The sequence below is a fragment of the Helianthus annuus genome, chromosome 3, assembly GCF_002127325.2.
Source record: "Helianthus annuus cultivar XRQ/B chromosome 3, HanXRQr2.0-SUNRISE, whole genome shotgun sequence".
In the NCBI taxonomy this organism is placed as follows: Eukaryota; Viridiplantae; Streptophyta; class Magnoliopsida; order Asterales; family Asteraceae; genus Helianthus; species Helianthus annuus.
The window spans coordinates 166,907,275-166,927,419 of NC_035435.2; the positions used below are offsets into that span (position 1 = coordinate 166,907,275).

The 20,145-nt window shown below is 43.4% G+C and overlaps 3 protein-coding genes across 3 annotated transcripts; all 3 read right to left on the reverse strand.

Moving 5' to 3' along the window:
• Positions 1-5,656: 5,656 nt before the first annotated feature.
• On the reverse strand, positions 5,657-8,761 carry LOC110932500. Its single transcript, XM_022175828.1, has one exon. The coding sequence runs from the start codon at positions 8,759-8,761 to the stop codon at positions 5,657-5,659; it is 3,105 nt and encodes a 1,034-aa protein (XP_022031520.1).
• A 210-nt stretch (positions 8,762-8,971) lies between these two features.
• On the reverse strand, positions 8,972-10,330 carry LOC110932501. Its single transcript, XM_022175829.2, has one exon. The coding sequence runs from the start codon at positions 10,328-10,330 to the stop codon at positions 8,972-8,974; it is 1,359 nt and encodes a 452-aa protein (XP_022031521.2).
• Positions 10,331-12,434: 2,104 nt separating this feature from the next.
• LOC110928264 (7-ethoxycoumarin O-deethylase-like) lies at positions 12,435-17,323 on the reverse strand. The gene is made up of 4 exons (XM_035988262.1): positions 17,288-17,323; positions 15,849-16,637; positions 15,097-15,261; positions 12,435-13,058 (listed from the first exon to the last, which is right to left on the reverse strand). The coding sequence occupies exons 1-4, from the start codon at positions 17,321-17,323 to the stop codon at positions 12,435-12,437; spliced, it is 1,614 nt and encodes a 537-aa protein (XP_035844155.1).
• Positions 17,324-20,145: the final 2,822 nt, after the last annotated feature.

Here is a 20,145-nt window from a genome sequence, read left to right on the forward strand (position 1 = left end):
AAACATCAAAGATGATTGACAAACACTAATACCTTCTCATCGAGCAAGATCAGATCCATCCGAAAGGACTGAACCCATTTTCGGATGATTCGACACTTGAGATTCCACATATCTTTAGACGGATTCAAATCATCAATGAAACTGAGTGACAAAGATGGGGGTTCACCGTCGGATTTCTTGCCGGATGACAGAGTTTGCACAGAAGATGCGGACATTTTGAAATGAGAAGAAAATGGTGAAATGGAATCGGTGAAGTTACATAATGAGAAGAAAGTTTGAATAAAAAGTGTGAAGAAGAAGGAGAGAGAGAAAGATATGATTACTTCTTGCAGTGCATTAATGGCAATTTCTCCTCCCCATGCAATTTCAAAGTTCCCTCCTAAAGAAAACTTTTTTTATAATAATAAAATCAGATTATATATTTGAAATAGATTTATGTAGATATAAATGTTGTAAAAGGAATTATGACATCAGCAACTCCACGTGGCATAGCTTAGAAGTTGATAAGTAAGCAGATTTACATCAGCTCATAATCTCTTATTATAGATAGTATAGATGTAATATATAATATTACTTTATAGAATTATGTCGAGAATTAATTATCTTTTAAAATAGTTATTCTAAAACTGATTTCGATGAATCAATACTTGAATACTTAAGGCTATATGATATGACAAAAAATATCATGGGATTCATAATATCATAACAAATATTAGATCTTTGAATTTAACTTAATAAATATTAATTGGTTGTTAATGTGTCAAAGTACTCTGAGCCCAATTTTTCCCCTTCTCTTATTTAATACATTGAGTTATGTCTCATAATTAAAAAAGGTTAATTTCAATCTTATCTTGTCTCAAACTATTGTTTTATAGTTTAAGAATCTTAATTACTAACTTATAATATTTTCTTTATTCAATCCATGTATTACATGAGTTTCTATATGTAAATATATTACTGATTTTTTTATAATGTAGTATAGATAACTAGAGTAAGTTTAGTGATTGCAAGTTATGTTTTGGCGGTTTAGAATCTGCTGATAATGTTTTTTGTGATATGTTCGATGCTATGGTGCTATAAAGCAAGCTCTGTACATGGTGCAGTTTCGTTTATGCAAGGAAGACATTGTTAACACAATAATACTTCGCAGGTGGATGGCTCAAAGACACAAAAAAGTATATTCTTTCAATCTTTTACACTTCGTGTAGGTGAAGATAATGTCGTTTAATTGGATTAAAGTCAGATCCATATGGAAGACTATAAGCTGGGAAAAGTGGTGTGAATCTCTAGCTGAGTGTTTCTTATCACGGTGTTTATTTTCTTTACTTAATTGGTGTCTTTTTGTAATACTAGTGTCGAATACCCAAATCCCGGATGACGTTAGATGGATCTTCGCTGACGTCAAGAGGCTGCTGTCTCCGCTACTGCAAAAGAATAAACCGTTAGCCTCGCCACGGAGGACCCCGGAGGGGGGATCTGTGACCAAGCTCCGGCGTGAGAGTAAGTAAACCTGCCGGAAGGGTAGAGGAGCTTATTCCGATGAGTGTGTCACCGGAATGTTTCCTCGTAGGTGTGAATCAAATGAATGAAGTGCATGTGTTCAATAAGTAAGAATGTTGGTCGGAAATAAATATAGGAGTAGTAAATGAGGGTGAAGTAAATGAGATGGTTTTTAGAACATACCTCTCCTGCCTTCTCTCCTTTGTTCTTATATAACAGCTGGTCCTTATCTTGTGTACTAGATATTTTACATAGGTGATCTAACGGATTCTGTGGGTTCTCGGGGGGTGCAGACACGTGTCTGACCCCCAACGGTAAGATGACCATCTTATTTAATGCTCTAGCCGGAGAAGTACACTCGCCAGCCGAGATCCTCTTCTTGTCAAACATTAAATGAGGCCTGTCTTCCTTGCTCGTGGTTTTCCCGCTTTTTCCAAAGGAAAGAAACCTTAATGGGCAAGATAATCTGTTGCTTGGGCCTACTCATAATTGGGCCCGCATAAGGATAACCCCAAAACGGGTAAAATGGGCTTTCCCATTGGCCCGTCGTCAAGTCATCTTTAGTCCCCGGTTCTGAGTCCCCAAGGCTCATGATCCGGGGCTGAGCCATATCCGTATTTTCAAAAGGTAGTTTTTCTCCCTAGAAAATGTGGATACGGGCCCCACATAGTTATCATTAATCCTCTATTAACCTGCCGAGTATTAATGGCGGGGTGTAATCCCCTTGACGCACGTGTCCCTCTTTTGAATTTCGAAAAGGCCCTGACGTGACGGTTATCACCTCTAGTCACCCCTTTAAATGCACTCTTTTGCCTCTTTAATTTCTCACTGTGTTTCCACCATCCTCTTCCCTTTCTTATTTCCCTTAACATATTTCCGATTGTCACTTCTGCGTTTGCCATGAGCCGTTCCGGCCGTTCGTCGATAAGATCAGTTCTGACGGCAAAGGATCTGAAGTCCTTTGTTGAAACGTATAATATTCCTGAACAGTTTTCTCCCTCCTTGCCGGGTACTAATGAGCCGGCGGAGTGTACACCAGACAGGATCCCCATTTACACATTGGCCTTTTCTTCTTGTGGGATTCGGTATCCTCTTTCTCCTTTTAAAGTTGCTTTACTTCGTCATTTTGGTGTTCACTTTTCTTAGATTCACCCTTTAGGATTTATGAGGGTGGTCCATTTCGAGTTATCCTGTGCAGCCATTTCTGGGGAGCCTTCCATTCCTCTGTTCTATATGTTTTACAAGCTAGTCTCCGATGGGGATTGGTTTACCTTTGCAAAACGGCAGAACGGTGTGTCAAAACCTTGTTACAGTTTCATGCCCACTTCTACTTATCCGAAAGATTGGAAGAGCTGATTCATCTTTGTCTCTGCTGCTATGCTGCCGGAATCCTCATTGCCAAGGGATCTTGATGCTGTGATCGAGGATGTTGTTCCTACCTTGTCTGCTACTGAAACCGTTCAGTGGAAGCGGATGTATGAGAACCCGACGAGGGCGTTTACTTTTTCCGAAGGGATGCTTGCCATGGGGGGGGGGTTGAGTCCCTCTTACCCTGTTCGTCCCAAAGCTTTCTTTGGTAAAAAAAGGTATTTTTCCGTTTTTGACCTGCATTTGTTTGTTTGTGTTTCTTTGTATCCGTGTAGTCATCTTTAGTGTCTTTCTTTCGCAGAGGTGACTTTGTGGAGGTTGCTTCAGGGAGATTCTAAGGATGTGCAGTTTGTGATTGATGGTGAGGTTGTTCCGGGTCTGAGCCGGAGTGGGGTGGTGTCAGTTACCGGGGGATCTGCCTAGGCTGGGGGTTCTATCGCCGTGGGTGGCGATGAGGGGAATCCTTCTGATGAGGAGGAAAGTTCCCCTGACCTTCCCCCTGTTCAACATTCTGATCGAAGTGATGATGAAGATCTGGAAATTCGCTTGGTTCCTAAGAGAAAATCTGCAAGTCCTCAGCCAGCCCCTGCTCCTCGTAACATCCGACAAAGACTTCGGAGTGCCAGTGGTCAGAAGCCCCCTCCTTCGTCGAAGGCTGTCTCTGATCTTCCTCCTGCTGGGGTTAAAGGCTCTTTCTCTAAACACCTGAGGTCTTCAAGTCTGGTGAGTGCACCTTTGCTGGTGGGTTTTTCTTCCTTTCGTTCCATTTTTTTCTTTTTTCTTATCTCGTCTTTGATATCATTTTTCGTATTTTGCAGGGGAGTTCTCAGGATCCCATAGAGATTCCTACTGGTCCCTCTTCTTCCCGTGTTCGGGATAAGGCTTCTAAGGTAGACATGGCTCGTTTTTCCTCAGCTTTTGAGCTTTCGCCTTCTCATGCTACTGGAACTAGTAAACCCACTCTCCTTGAGGGTCCCGTTCCTCGGTCCCCTCTTGCTCCTCTGTTTGCTGATGCTATCCCACTTACCTATGTCCCCAAATGGAAGGTGACTAGTTCCTCGGTGATAGGGACTCCTGAAGCTGCTAGGGACTTCTTGAACCATGCTGTTCCTCCTTCACATAAATTCGTGAATTCTGCTCTGAGAGACGATCTTTTCGAGGATCAATACAACATGTCCCTTTGTGAGAGCTTCTTTAGGGGTTCTTGTATGTTGCAGAGGATTGATGATCTGAGGAGGGCAAATGAAGGGCTCAAGACTGAGCTTAAGGCTTCCCAATCTGTCGCTGCCGGACTTAGGTGCCGGGTGGTTGAAGCTGAGAGGAAGTTGCAGGAGGAGAAGGTGTACAATCCTTCCTCCCCCCCTTTTTTACTATTTTTATACACTGATCATATTGTTCAGGGGGCTGGAACCATGCTGGAGAAGAGGGAGCGAGCCTGGGAACAGGAGATGGCGGTGCTGGTGGGAGAGAAAGAAGAATTGGCTGCTGAGTTGAAGTATCTGAAGGAGGTTGCCTCCGTTTCCCAGGAGCAACTTAACACCATGTATGCGGACTACGGGGTAACCTCTGATGATAATCAGCGGTTGGCAAAGGAGAAGCATTGGCTAATTACTGAAGATTTCGGAGCTTTCCTTGCTGCTGTTGCTCAGTCAGAGGACTTTAGGAGTGGTTTAGAGGAGATATACAGGGCTTACCGTGATGTTGGCTACCAGGCCGGTCTGAAGGATGGTTATGCTTACTCTGCTCAGGGTCTAGGTAGGAAAGAGACTCCACTGTACAACTCCAAAGCTAAGAAGAAGTTGTCCAAGTTGGATGAGGAGTTTGGAAGCAAGACCCCTGCCATCCTGAAGAAGATCCTGGAGCATCCCTTAATATCGATTGACGAGTTAAAAGCCCTGTTTTCCTCTGCTGGTCCTTCCTCTCCGCCATCTTTGTCTGGGGGTGCCCCCGAATGATTTCTGAACATTTATTTTTCTTCGATATGGTTGTAACTTAACTACTTGCCTTAGGATACTTTTAAACTTTTGGTGTTTGGGGGCCTTTGTGTGGGGGCCCTCCCTGGTAGCTAATCATGTAGTTTATGCTTCTTGTGTTGTTGCCCTGTTGTTTGCATGCTTTTTGTTGTGTTTATTGCTTTTGCAGGGGCTTTTGCTTAGGATCAAGACGATGTTTTTCCTAGGGACCTTTGGATCATTTTACAAGAAGTTGAGCTTTGGTTCTTTTGGTTGAACTTGTTGTGCTTCGTTGTTTTGTATTTTGGCCAAAGTTTTTTTTTTTTTTTTTTTTTTTTTTTTTTTTTTTTGAGGCTTTTCTTTGTACATTTGTTTTGTAAATGAATGAAACATGGTTTCCTTTTATAGTTTAGCTTACAAAGATACATTGTGTTTGTTGTTTGTTTAGTAAACATGGATTGTCTGTTCGAGGCCAATCACTGGACAAGCTTATAATGTAAGATTATGTTTTTGATTTGCTTTTTTGTCCGTTTTCCTTGGGTTAGCTAGACCCTTATTTGCCCCACGGCCGGGCTTTTGGCATGTTTGATATGCTCTGTACACGTGTATTTGCCTGTTAATTAGGTTTTGTGGTGTTTCTAGGCACGTCTGCCTAGGTATAATACCTGTCACTTTGTCAAAAGAGGACACATTGACTGTCCGTTTTCATTCACTTCTTGGGGATTTAGACTTCCCAGCATAAATCGTTACAAAAGATCTGTCCTTGGGGGGACCCCAGATTAACAGTTAAATGTTACAAAAGCGGCTCTTGGCCATTTTTCCTGGGGGCAGACCCCTCACATATAATATTTCCTAAGCTGCATGAGGTTCCATGTTCTGGGAACCTCCTTGCCTTCGAGTGTTTCCAATTTGCAGCTCCCTTTGCCATTTGCCCATGTGACTCGGTAAGGCCCTTCCCAGTTGGGGCCTAGCTTTCCGGTGCTTTCCTGCAGGCTGGCTTCATTTGCTCTGAGGACTAGATCCCCTGGGACGAGGTTGAGCTTTTTCATCCTGGCGTTGTAATAACTTTCTAGTTGCCTCTTGTACTTGGCTTCCCTGATTGCTGCTATTTCTCTTCTTTCTTCCAAGAGATTCAAGTTTATCCTAAGGTCTTGTTCATTCTCCTCCTCCCGGAGCTTCATTCGGGCAGTTGGGGATCCTATCTCAGCTGGGATTACAGCCTCTGTCCCGTAGGTTATGCTGAAAGGAGTCTCCCCATTGCAGTTTTTAGGAGTGGTCCTGTATGCCCATAACACGAATGGTAATTCCTCCAGCCATCCCTTTTGTTTTCTCCCGAGTCTTCCCTTCATTCCCTTGATGACACTTTGATTAGCTCTTTCTACCAATCCGTTACTCTGGGCATGGGTGACGGAGGTAAATACTTGTTGAATCTGCATCTGCTCGCACCATGGCTTAAAAGGTCTTCCAGCAAATTGGACACCATTATCACTCACCAGCTCCTTTGGGACCCCATATCTGCAGATGATGTTGTCTAATACGAACCGCCTCATCTGTTCCCCAGTTATTTTTGCCAAGGGCTTTGCCTTGATCCACTTGGTAAAATAATCGATGGCCACTACCACATATTTGACCCCTCCTGGACCCTCCGGGAATGGCCCGATTATGTCGATAGCCCACTTTTGGAAGGGCCAGGACGTTGAGACTGGTATCATGGGGTGTTTGTGCCGGTGGGTCATTGGTGCATGTACCTGGCAATTATCACACCTCTTGATCTCCTCGGATGCTGTTTCATACATTTGCGGCCAATAGAACCCCGCATTCATTTCCCTTGTTACTATCGTCCTTGGCCCCGAATGCATTCCAAAAATCCCTTCGTGCATTTCCCTAATCACATACTTGGCTTCTTCCGCATCGACACATTTCAGGGATGGGCCTAAGTATGATCTTCTATACAACTCTCCATCAATCAGCTCATACTGCAGGGCCTTGACCCTTACCTTTCTGGCTGCCCAGTCTCCCTCAGGCAACGTTCCGTCCCTGAGGAACTTTATGATCGGTGTCATCCATGTTTCTTGCACATTCTCGATTGCGGTTACCTCCTTCATGTTGAGGGAGGGGGCGGTCAGGACTTCCACTTTGACTTCTCTTGCCAGGTGGTCGAACGCCATCGAGGCCAATTTACTGAGGGCATCAGATTTTCTGTTCCTTCCTCGGGGGATGTATTCTAATTTGAAAGTTTTGAATGCCTTGGCTGTTTCCTTTACTTTCGCCACGTACTGAGCCATGATGTTGTCTTTGGCTTCATACTCTCCTTGGTACTGTTTTACTACCAGTTGTGAATCAGTGCTAGCTTCCACATGCCTTGCTTTCATTTTTTGTGCCAGCCTCATTCCTGCCAAGAGAGCCTCATACTCTGCAGTGTTGTTGGTGTTCTCGAAGTCCAGTCTTATGGCGTATGTCAGCTCAATCCCTTCGGGGCTTATCAGTGTGATGCCTGCCCCGCTCCCTTCTTCACTAGAGGCCCCGTCAGTGAGTAACTTCCACACAGCCTCGTCCTCCTTTTCTTTTTCTTCTTTCTCCAAGGCTTCCCATTTTAAAAGTTCCCTCTCTTCATCCTCAGGGACTTCTGCTAAAAAGTCGGCCAGTATCTGCCCCTTCATGGCCGTCCTGGGCTTGAACTCCAGAGAGTGTTCTCCCAGCTCCACAGCCCATTTAGCCAACCGTCCTGACAGCTCTGGCCTCCTGAGTACCTTTTGGAGAGGTTGATCGGTCATCAGGACAATCTTGTGCCCTTGAAAGTACCTCCTGAGTCTCCGGGATGCGAAAACAAGGGCTAATGCCAACTTCTCCAGGGACATGTAGCGTTCCTCGGGGCCTTTAAGTGTTCTGCTGATGAAATATATGGGGATCTGCTTTCTTTCCCGTTCTACCATCATGACTGCACTTATAGTCGTTTTCGAGGCGGACAAGTATAGGAGCAAGAGTTTCCCGGGCACTGGGGTGGCCAATGTTGGGAGCTTGCAGATGTAAGTTTTCATTTCTTGGAAGGCAGCCTCCGCTTCTGGGGTCCATTTGAACTTGTCCGTTTGGAGGCAGTCCTTCAACACCTTCATGAAGGGGAGGGTCCTGTTGGCTACCTTTGATAAGAAACGGTTTAATGCTATTAATCTCATGTTCAGTTGTTGAATGTCTTTCAGGGACCTGTGGGATCGCATTTCAGCCACAACTTGAGTTTTCTCCGGATTAGCTTTGATTCCTCCTTTAGTGACTACTACCCCCAGGAAACTCCCCTCCTCTACCCCAAAACAGCACTTTCTAGGGTTTAACTTCATATTCACATCTTGCATAGTGTTGAGAGTCTCAGCTATATCATCTATCATGGCCATCTCGGTCAAGCTTTTGATAACAATGTCATCAACGTATACTTCCAGGTTCCTTCCCCGTTGTTCCCTGAACAGGGTGTTCATGAATCTCTGATATGTGGCCCTAGCATTTTTAAGACCGAAGGGCATCTTGGTATAACAGAATATCCCTTCGTCTGTGATGAAGGCGGTTTTCTCTTCGTCCTCTCTTGACATCTGGATCTGATGGTATCCCTTGTAGGCATCCAGGAAGCACTTCAGGGGGTACTGAGACAAAGAGTCTACCTGGACGTCTATTTCTTGGAGGGTATAACAGTCCTTAGGACATGCTTTGTTCAGATCTTGGAAGTCGATGCACATCCTCCATCCCCCGTCTTTCTTCTGAACCATGACCGGATTGGCGATCCAGGACGGATACTTCACTTCTCTGACTATTCTTGCCCTGAGCAGTTTTCTGGTTTCCTCACAAGCAGCTCTTCTTTTGTTGGGTCCCATGCTTCGCTTTTTCTGTCTTACCGGTTTTGCCCATGTGTAAGTGTTGAGCCGGTGTTCGGTTAGGCTCCTGGGGATTCCTGTCATGTTTCCATGTTGGAATGCAAACACACCTATGTTGAGGAGAAGCACCTCCTTCAGGGCACTCTTGCATTTGTCACTTAAGTGACTTCCTACTTTGATCGTTTGTTCTGGGAACCTGTCGCAAAGGACCCACTCTTCTACTCCCTCCTTCTGGGGCTTCTCGGGTGCTTCTTCTTCGGATACGGAAGAAATTACTTCATAAGCGGACTTAACCTAGGCTAAACCCTTCGGTGTTTGAAACACTAAAGCTCCATGGGGGGTGGATGCTTGTGCTTGTAGGTCCCCGATTCCAGGTCTACCTAAGATTGCGTTGTACTTTGAGGGTGCCCGGACCACTGTGAAGGTCAGGTTTATCGTTCGGACCCGATCCCCTACCCCAACTGTGAATGGAAGCCTGATTTTTCCCAGGGGGTGTGATACACTGTTGTTGAATCCCACTAAAGGGATGGAGTCTTCTTCGAGCCGATCTCTTACATCCCTGTCAAATCTAAGGAAACAATGCTCGTATATTACTTCGACACCGGACCCTCCGTCCACATGTATTCGAGACACCTTGTGGCCAGCTATTATGGCTGAGATGTCTAGGGGAAGTCGTTGCACTTCATTTTCTTCCAAGTGTGGCATGAGGATGGGAGCTTTCATGCAGTCCGGGGAGCCCAGGATTCTGACCTTTACACTCCGGGTGGTATCGAATTCATTCCTCCTTCTAATCATATCAACATCTACCCTCCCAGGCTCCCTTCCATCTCTTCCCTTGCGGTCCCCTCCCCCCTTCTTAATTTCCTTAACCAAATGGGTCAGCCTTCCCGTTTTTACTGCGGCTTCTATCTCTCTTTTCAGATATATACAGTCATCAGTTTTGTGTCCAAAACCTCTGTGAAAATCACAAAACTCGTTTGGTTGTGCCTCTGGCCTAGGTTTTATGGGTGGCGGCCTTGGGAAGGAGTTCTTTACCCTCTCTGTGGCCAGTATCTCACTTGTGGTCTTGGTGAGAGGGGTGAAATTATCAGAGTAAGGAGGGGGACCCCTCCCCTGAGGTCTGTATGGGGAGTATGAGGGCCTCGTTCTGTCGTGCAACACTCTATCAAAAGTGGGCTTTCGGGAGTAAGGTGTACCTTTGTCAGGAAGCTTTGTAGCTGGGGCGATCCTCCGAGGTGTGACGTCCGTCTCCTTGGCTTTGCTGACCGTGTCTTTCCCTCTGACAAAGGCTCTGACTCTGTCCATAAGGTTGTCAAATGAGTGGGGGAACTCCTCCCCCAGTTTCCCACAGAGCTGTGCATGGTTTAGCCCGTTTATGAAACTGCTGATCTTCATGACCTCCGGGACATCTTTGATGTTCATGCTCTCCTTGACGAACCTCTCCATATACTGATCTATTCGCTCATTGTCCCTCTGCCTTATGTGGAGGATCTCATTTGGATTCTTGACCACTTTTCTCTGCTGACTGAAGTTCCTGAGGAACTTCTCGCTTAACTCTTCATAACTATCGATTCCCCCCGGAGGGAGGCTGTCAAACCAGAGCCGGGCTCCCTCCGTCAGAGTTTGTACAAACATGTGGCACCATACAGGCATGGACCATCGCCCAAGTTGCCCTGCTCCCGTGAAGGCATGAAGATGGTCTTCAGGGTCTCTTGTCCCGTCATAGCGTTCAAAATTTGGGGGTAACTTTGTTTTGGGGGGGGGGCATTGGTGCTTCTGCAATCCTTCGTGTGAACTTTGAGGCCTCAGCTAAGTCCCGTGGTAGGTAGGGTTGATCCAGGCCATCATCACTTTGGTTATCCTTTTCCTTCCCCTTTTCCTTCGACTTATTTCCTGTGATGAGGTCCTCCCTTTCTTCTGAAGACATTTGTCTGAGGGCAGTCATGAATGTTTCCAGTGGGTCACCACTGTTGCTCTTGTTTTGAAGGTCTATCCCTTCTTGGTTGGAGGGTGTGTCAAAAGAAAGCCTAGCCCTGAGGCTGTCAAGCTTTTCTTATCTCTGTAAATCTTCAAGACACTTTGTTAACTTTTCTCTGTGCATGGCCACAAAGTCTGGAGTGATGTGTTCCGTTCTTTCTGGGTTTTCCACCTGGTTCTCGTTGCCTTCTTCATGGGTTATGTCTTCTACAGTGACCCTATCCAGATCATTCTATGCTGTCTGGGTGATACGTGAGTTGGGTGGGGTTGCCATGTTGTTGTTGGTGAGATAAGCTACTCTTAACGTCGGAGTTTGATGTGGGAACACCGGACAGGCTGACGTCCCACGGATGGCGCCAATGTCGAATACCCAAATCCCGGATGACGTTAGATCGATCTTCGCTGACGTCAAGAGGCTGTTGTCTCTGCTACTGCAAAAGAATAAACCGTTACCCTCGCCACGGAGGACCCCAGAGGGGGGTCCGTGACCAAGCTCCGGCGTGAGAGTAAGTAAACTTGCCGGAAGGGTAGAGGAGCTTATTCCGATGAGTGTGTCACCGGAATGTTTCCTCGTAGGTGTGAATCAAATGAATGAAGTGCATGTGTTCAATAAGTAGGAATGTTGGTCGGAAATAAATGTAGGAGTAGTAAATGAGGGTGAAGTAAATGAGATGGTTTTTAGAACATACCTCTCCTGCCTTCTCTCCTTTGTTCTTATATAACAGCCGGTCCTTATCTTGTGTACTAGATATTTTACATAGGTGATCTAACGGATTCTGTGGGTTCTCGGGGGGTGCAGACACGTGTCTGACCCCCAACGGTAAGATGACCATCTTATTTAATTCTCTAGCCGGAGAAGTACACTCGCCAGCCGAGATCCTCGTCTTGTCAAACATTAAATGAGGCATGTCTTCCCTGCTCGTGGTTTTCCCGCTTTTTCCAAAGGAAAGAAACCTTAATGGGCAAGATAACTCTGTCGCTTGGGCCTACTCATAATTGGGCCCGCATAAGGATAACCCCAAAACGGGTAAAATGAGCTTTCACATTGGCCCGTCGTCAACTAGCACTGATGTTCTTGTTCTGATACTTTAATCCTTGTCCTTAGCTTCTTGTTTTTTGCTTTTTATATACTCTTTTTCACCTGTTTAAAAAAATAAAAATAAAGCTAAAAATAGAAAATAACTAAAAATACCCAGAAATGTAAATAACTACAACAATGCAATGGATCAGGCTAAGTTCATGCTCGTCTGGTTTTATGTTTATTTTTCTCTTACAGATGCCGACATTTTATAACGTGCTTTTCTCAACAATATCATAGCAAACACTTTCACATCCTTTAGTTGTTAGCTCTCTAAACACAAATAGATTTTGTAATGTTGGTTGTAGATATTAGACAGTTCTAAAAATATGTAGCAGTTCACCCATTAAATAGTACCTAATTAGTAATAACTTCCAATACTTGTAAGTTTTTACTAAAATATATCATATTATATGATACTATGTTGGTTCAAATTAACAATATAGAAACATAAAAGATACTGGAACTTGATTACTTTATTGATGAAACAAATATGCATATATAGCATTTATACAATACAAGAGGACAACAACAACTGACTCTAAACATAAGATATGAGATAATCAATCACTAAAATAGGAAACTACTTCCTAAAGACTCCTTTGGGTGACTTGGTAATCATAGCATTTTAAATTACATTCAAGAATTTCCACAATGGAAAATCAAATAAACAAGTATCACCTTTGAATTAAGAGCACATTTTTATCTCATGTAAAGACTTGTGTCAGATAGCCTTTGAGAAGGTATGGCTACTAATGATTTCTTTTTCTTTGTTACAAACCCGAACTCATCACTAGTCTCAAACTCTTCATCTTTAGGCAAGTTCCACTCAAAAGAATTCAAAAGAGATGCTAACATATATGTTAACATCTTGTCACCCAAGGGGATTCCAGGACATATTCTTCTTCCTGAGCCAAATGGCAAAAACTTCACATTATTTCCATTGTAATCCCATTTGCCATTTATAAACCTCTCGGGTTTGAACTCCAATGGGTTACTCCAGTTTTTGGGATCACGATGAATTGCCCAAACATTTATATACACGACTGTATCTTTTGGGATTGTGTAGCCACCCACCTTGCAAGATTCATCTGGGCATCTCTGGATTAGGAGGGGAAGTGGAGGGTGTAACCTGAACGTCTCCTTAATCACTCCATCCAAGTATGTCAATTTGTGCAAATGGGATTCTTCAACAATATTGGTTGTACCAATAACCTGAGTTAATTCATCTTGAACCTTTCTCATTACAACTGGATTATTCAAAATCTCTGCCATCACCCATTCTACCATAGTCGATGTTGTGTCGGTTGCGGCGAGTATGATGTCCTATTGAGAATATTCAAAGAAAACTGAAAAACTATATTGGTAAATAATATTTTCTATATGCTAAAAGCTAAAATTCAGATTTCTTTATACACTACTAGAAAACCGGCAATTTCTGACCAAGATTTCCCACAAAACAAATTTGGTTGGAAAATTCTGACCATTTTCTGACATAATACCAACTAAAATAAAAAAACTAATTTTAGCGACTATTTTTTGACAATTTACCAACAAAAAAAAAACATGGTCTTGATGGAAAGTTCTCACCATAAAATAGGAATAAAGGAAAAGTAAATTTGGTTAGAAAAGTTAAATTAACAAAAAATAGAAAAACATTTGATGTTGTTTTATTTTCTAATTATTGTCAATAAATAACAATAATACTAAATAAATATGTATTAATAATAATATTAATATATATAACAATATTTGTGTTTGGAAATATTATTTTTTAAAAACATAATTGTCGGAAAATAGTTGAAATTAATAACAACAATTAACATGTATAAATAATATTAATATTAGTGAAAATATGTATAATATAGACTCACATATAAATACATACATACATGTACGTGTATGTACGTATTTGTATGTGTACGTATGTGTTTGTGTATTGGTATTTATGAACGTATGTACGATGTGTATATATGTATGTATATGTGTATGTATATGTATGTGATTGTATTTGTATATATATGTATTGTGAGTGAATGTGTGCACTTGTATGTATGTGTCTCTGTGTATAGGTATGTTTGTGTCTCGGTGTATACACAAACACACACATGTATAATGATACAACCTAGTTTTAGCTAATCGATCCTGATACTATACACATACATACGTATATGTATAATAAACATAAGTTCGTAAAATAAAATCATTTCATGTATTATAATTATGGTGCGCAAAAGAAGGAACGAAAAACCACGTTTTAAACTCGAAAAAATGGAAATAAAAACAATTTTGGTCGGAAAGTTCCGACGAAACTCAATGACAAAGATGATAATAAAGCTACCTACAAATGATATTGATGACAATAAAAACGTGAATGACTATCATAGTATTCAAATTAGAGGTAAAACATTGACTATGAACAAACTTAAAGATAAATGATAGATCTAAGAATAATTATAATAGAGAGTAGAGTAAATTCCTATTTGAGTCACCGAGTTTTGATGATTTTAACTAGTTGTGTCCAAAATCAAATTTTTTGAACTTTCTGAATACTTGGTTTTTCAATTTGTAACACTTTGAGTCAAATTACTAACGTGGTCAACCAAGCCTGTAACTATAAGAGTATTTCAACCATTTTCACATAAGGTATAAGTCTTCGCAAGTTATAATTTCATCCATTTACATACAAGCCTGTCATCTAAAACTTCCATCACTATCACCACCATAACCATCACCACAAAGGCCCCACCATCCCTACCGCACCTCCATTACCGCACAACCACCGTAAAGACCCCAGTTGTCCCCTCGGTCGACCACCAATACATCACCCTCCATCGCTGACACCACCGTATCATCATGTTCAACCCCTTCCATCCCCACAGCCACCCGCCTTCGAGTGATGAACGATGGGGGTTTGGGATTTTGTGGTCAAGTGATGAACGGTGGCGGTTTAGGGTTGGTATGGCAAATCTGATTTTGGTGATGGTTAGAGAGAGGGGGGGGGGGGATGTGTTGAGTGGTGAGAGAGATACTGTGAGTAGGTTTTTATATTATATATATTATATTTTTTACTTTGTTTATAAATGACAAGGGTATTTTTGTCTTTTAAAAAAAAAGAAACATATTTGGTGGACGACGTTCGTAAATTGGATCAGAAGGGTTATAGATTGAAAAATCAGGTATCCAAATAGTTAAAAATTTTGGTTTTGGACTCAATTAGTTAAAACCATAAAAACTAATTAGGGTCTCAAAAAGAATTTACTCTAGATAGTAAACTCGGCTAACACTTTTTTTTTTCTATTGAAGTTCCCATTTTTAGTTGAACTTGTGTTAGAAAGAAGACGTAAATTAAAAAAAAAAATACCATCAGTAGAGCCTTAATCTGGATTATGTTAAATGATACTGGAGTGTCTCTTTGATCTTTAAGCTCTAATAGGATCTGTAGAAAATCCTTCCTCCCATCTTCTTCAACCGCCCTACCGATTTTGCTGGAGTTAGCTTTGATTCTTTTTCTATAGGCCCTAACTATCTGCACACCCAATTTGCCTATCTGCACACTTAGGGTTTACATACACTGCGTATTGGTCAATACGCAGCGTATAGGGTTACCTCAATACGCTGCGTATAGAGCTATACTAAGCGTATATAAACCATGGATTTCAGAGCCTTATCAGCAATCATTGCACAGAAAACAAGGGTTATATACGCTGCGTATAGGTCTATACGCAGCGTATATAAACCATTAGATTTTTTTGGGTCATTTTGGTAGGTTTGAGGGATCATTTTCTCACAAATTTTAAATACGCTGCGTAATGACCTCTAAGGAGCGTATATAAAGGTTTGAAAATGTCTTTTATACCCTTATTTTGAGGCTATACGAAGCCAAATACAAGGGTAGTTGTGTCATTTTTGTCTCATACGCTGCGTAGGGACCTCTAAGGAGCGTATATAAAGCTCCATTTTTGTATTTTTTATTGTGTATTCCTTTGTTTATTTATAAAAAAAAGTAAATTAATTGTGTGTATTTTGGGGTATTTCCATGTTTATTTATAAAAAAAAAACAATATTATTAAAAATAATACAAATATTATGAATTATAAGAATTAAAAATAATACAAATATTAGACCGAACCATGATAACAATGGAAAAAAATCAGATATGTTTGGTGCTCCTGGTAACTTAATAATTTTGGATTCAACTTCATGGAACCCATCTCCAATATAGCTAGATCCCATCTCTTCATCAGACTTGCTGCAACCCCATAACATGCTTGTCACAACATTAAGCTCCGTGTTGAAAGCCATTTTATTAATATTGACCTTTTTCCCCATTTTAGCATAAACTTCATTCACCATCTTTCTCACTTCACGTGTTCTAAAACTCTGAGAAGCTTTTAGATTTGCGTTGCTCATCACATTGCTGACTAAAAGCTTACGCATGTTACGCCAGTGTGTTTTACTATGGGCAAACCCAATATCAGACCCGCCATAAGTGATCACTGACGCTACTATTGGAGTGTTGCGGTTAGCAAAGGTCTGGTCCTGGTCACGAGCCACGACCTTTACTAGGTCCGTGGAGTTTACCACAACATAAAGCTTACGTCCGAGCTGCAGGCTGAAGATGGGATCATATTTGTGAGCCATCTCGGTGAATCTTTCATGTAAGTTGGAGCCTAGAAACGGGAGGTAGCCTACAACTGGTAAGCCATAAGGACCTGGTGGCAAAGAAGTTGTATACAATAACATACATTTGTACCATAGAAATACTAGTGCCAAAACAGAAATGGTGAGAATTGTGCGAGCAAGCTCGTCTTGCTCGTTGTTAACTTCCCACCACCATGACCAGTAGGAGGTCATTTTGAGGTAAATTTTATATCCAAGTACTGATATTGAAGAAACAGTGATCTAATTAGGGAGTTAATTAGATTGGTTTATGTTCCTTTCATGATGGTTAATCTTCTTAAGGATATTTGAGCTCCGATTTGGTAATCAATCCTGCAAAACAGAACGCCGTTACTCGTTAAGAGGGGAATGTGGGGGTTTCCCTCTTAAACAGGCTCCGGCGTGAGAATAAGCGACCGCTTTGAGAATAATTAAGTGTAAAGAGTGAGAGTAGAGGGAATAGAATGTTTAACCTGTGGAATGAGGTCTCTATTTATAGCCGGAGAGGTGTAAGGGGTTATGGGCTGATGGGCCTTGGGCTAGAAGCGGACAACAAAACGGATATGCTCTTTGTCTCACTGGCGTCGACCGCTTAGTGGCTTCTAGACGCTCGTCGGTGCTGGCGCACCTTGATTGGAGCCACGTGTCATTGTTGTCGGCCTTGTTGTCCTTCTGACATCAGCAGACAAGTGGAGATCGTGGGACAGTTGTCTCCGTCCTCTGATTGGTGCCACGTAGGCGTCCTTGTGTACTTCTCGTCAGGCGATCGTGGCGCACGATTGACCAGAGCCTGCTAGACGCTCATTGGCTCCTTTTACTGCCACTTGTACCTTATGTACCACTGTAGGTAGCCGTGCGCTTCCCTACTGAGTGGCTCTTGTTGGACAATAAACCAACCCGCGCGGGGTTAGCATGCTCATTTGTTCCATTTTTATGCTAAGTGCTGATATCTGAGCCTCTTGTGGGCCTTGCCTCGCGCGGGATAAACTACAACGTGTGTAGGTCGCGCGTGGATATTATCAATAAGTTTTCTGAAATAAGGAGTATAGTTCCGCGCGTAACCTGGAAGGAGGTTTGCGCGACTTTTTGGGACCATACCCCTTCAAGTCCCCCCAGTCCAGTGCTGCACCATGCGCAACGCAAGTGGTTGGAGCTCTGGACTTAATAAAATTAAGAGAAATAAGTGTGATAGGGGAAATGTTCTTTTGATCCTGATTGGTGTGGCGCATGTGGAAAATATTGTTTTCAATTGCGCAGGTACCAATGCAGGTCTTTAGGGATTGTCGTTTGTCTGATCAGGCGCGCGGGTTTATTGGAGGTGACGCGTAGCTTGCGCGGCTCATGTAACTTTTGCATGAAGTTACTTGTAATTTTTATGGCGGGAAACTTCGAAATTTGAACTTCTGACAAGTTGGTGGGATAAGTCGTTGAGTGCGACGTTTGAGTTGACCTCTGGCACGGGTGTCATCATGCCGTCTGCGGCGGTTGCACTTCGTGTCAGGAGAGTGAGGCCCACGCGCGCGTGGTAACCGTCACCCCTGGTTTCCCGCTTGACGTGGCAGCCTCTCGTTGGTTAGCCTAGCGGCGAAAGCGGCACGGTTACCCATCGCATTAAATGCGATGGGTATATATATCCGAAGAGAGGTGAGAGATTCTCACTTCTCTTCGTTGCCTTCTTATTCTCTCTCAACCTCTCTTTGAATCTTCAAGGTTTGTTCTTCACATCTTCAAGATTTCTGCAAATCTTCAAGTTTTTCTTCGAGTTTTTTCCAGATTTACTCTCTGATACGATGAGTGAGGAACATCAAGAGATTGCTGCTGCTGAGGAAGGTCCAGTTCCTGTTCTCAAATGGGATCTAGGTCTCTTCGAACAGATTGTTCGGAGTTTCCGATTCCCACCGTAGTGGGATGCCCGGTATCCGGCTCAGGGCCAGACCGCGGCTGATGCACCACCGGGTTATATTACCCTATATGAAGATTTTTTTCTTCAGGGTAACTTTAGGTTGCCGGCTACAAACTTCCTGGGGCATATTCTTCATTACTACAACTTCCATCTGTCACAGATGAGCCCACCTGGGATGGTTAGGGTTCGTCATTTCGAATTCCTATGCCGATCTCATGGCATCGAGCCATCGGTAGAAAAGTTTCGGGCCTTCTACCAGTTGCAGAGGACGATGGGTTTTTTCTCGTTTGCAAGCCGTGGTGCGGCGAAGAAGATTCTGCTAAACCCGCCCAAGAGTTTCCATGACTGGAAACCCAAGTTTTTCTTCATTCGTGAAGAGGTGTTGCCGATTGCCATGCCCTTCCGGGATTGGACTGAGGCAATACCGAAGGAAGACCTTCCGATTCCTAAGAAGGCCCAGTGGTATCAACAGCTGACCCCAACCCCAAATCGGGTGTTTGGGGAAAACGTTTTGGTCGCGGCTAAGATGAGTGACCAGTGGTCACCAAACAGCAGGGAGGTTCCGGTGTTGAAGATCGGTGATCAAGGTTTGTTATCTCTTTGTTCTTTTTTGCAGTAGCTCGATTTGATTGTTACTTACTTATGTTTATGTTTAGAGGCGCAACTCTATCAAGCTGCCTTCTCCACCTTTGGTGGTTCCATGGGCGTGCGCCCCTTGCGCGATGATGAAGAAAGCTGGTATGACCAGATTAAGGGCAACCTCATGTTTCCGGTTGAAGGTGCCTTTGCTTCGCCGCCAACCGCTACTGAAGGTGCGCAATATCCTAAACCTCGTCCTTTGCGCTCTGTGACTTCTGCTGGGAAAGAGATTCTCTATCTTTCCAGCGAGGAGTCCGTAGGGTCTTCCAACGGCGAGTTAAGTTCGTGGTCTAAAATCTTTGCAGGTGTGTTGCGCGACCTGGGGATTGACCCAGAGGAGAAGAAAAAGAAACCCCTGAAGAAGAAGAAGACCAAGGGTGATCCGGAAGTGACCAGCAAGGGTACTGGACCGAGTCGCGCAACTACTGCTGCTGTCAAAGGTACTCTCCGCCTTCGTCAAAGTGACTTAGATGATTATGTGATAATCAGCGATTCATTTGAAGGCTTGTCGCGTACAGCTAAGGCAAAAACTGGTGCAGGTGGCTCAAAAAGCTCTGGGAGCGCGGGTTCTCGTAACCCTGATGCTGGCGCGACCCCTGAGGATGATGAAGCGGAAGAAGAAGATGTTGCTGCCCAACTGATTGGCAGGAAGAGAGGTAGGAGCGAAACCACAGCTGGTGTGGCTTCCGCGCCTACTGCTGTTGTGCTTCCTGTGGTCGGGAAAACGAGCAACTTGCGCTCCTTGTATAAATTTTCTCCGGGTATGTTCTTTGCTTCCCTTCCTAATAGTTTTCTCTTTGCTTAAATGTACTTGCATTATTTTGGCAGAGATCAAGAAGAAGACCCCTGAGAAGGGTGTCACGTTCAGTGAGGCTGCGTCGAAGAGGCCGAAGATCACTATCAAGTCCTCTGATACTGCTGCTCAGGACGCCGCCAAGGCTGCTGAGGCGCAGCGAAAGGCGGAGGAGAATCAGAGGAGAGAAGAAGCAAAGAAGAAGAAGATTGAGGAGGAGAAAAGGAGGAGGATGAAGAGGAGAGAAAGAGGAAGGAGGAGGAGGAGAGGAAAAGGAAGGAGGAGGAGGAGAGGAAAAGGAAGGCGGAGGAGGAGGGGGCGGCCGAAGCGGCGAAGAAGAGGGCCCTGGAGGAGTTAGAAAAGAAGAAGGCTATGGAGCAGCCTGTTAATGTTCAGGGGCCTGAGGTTACAAACCC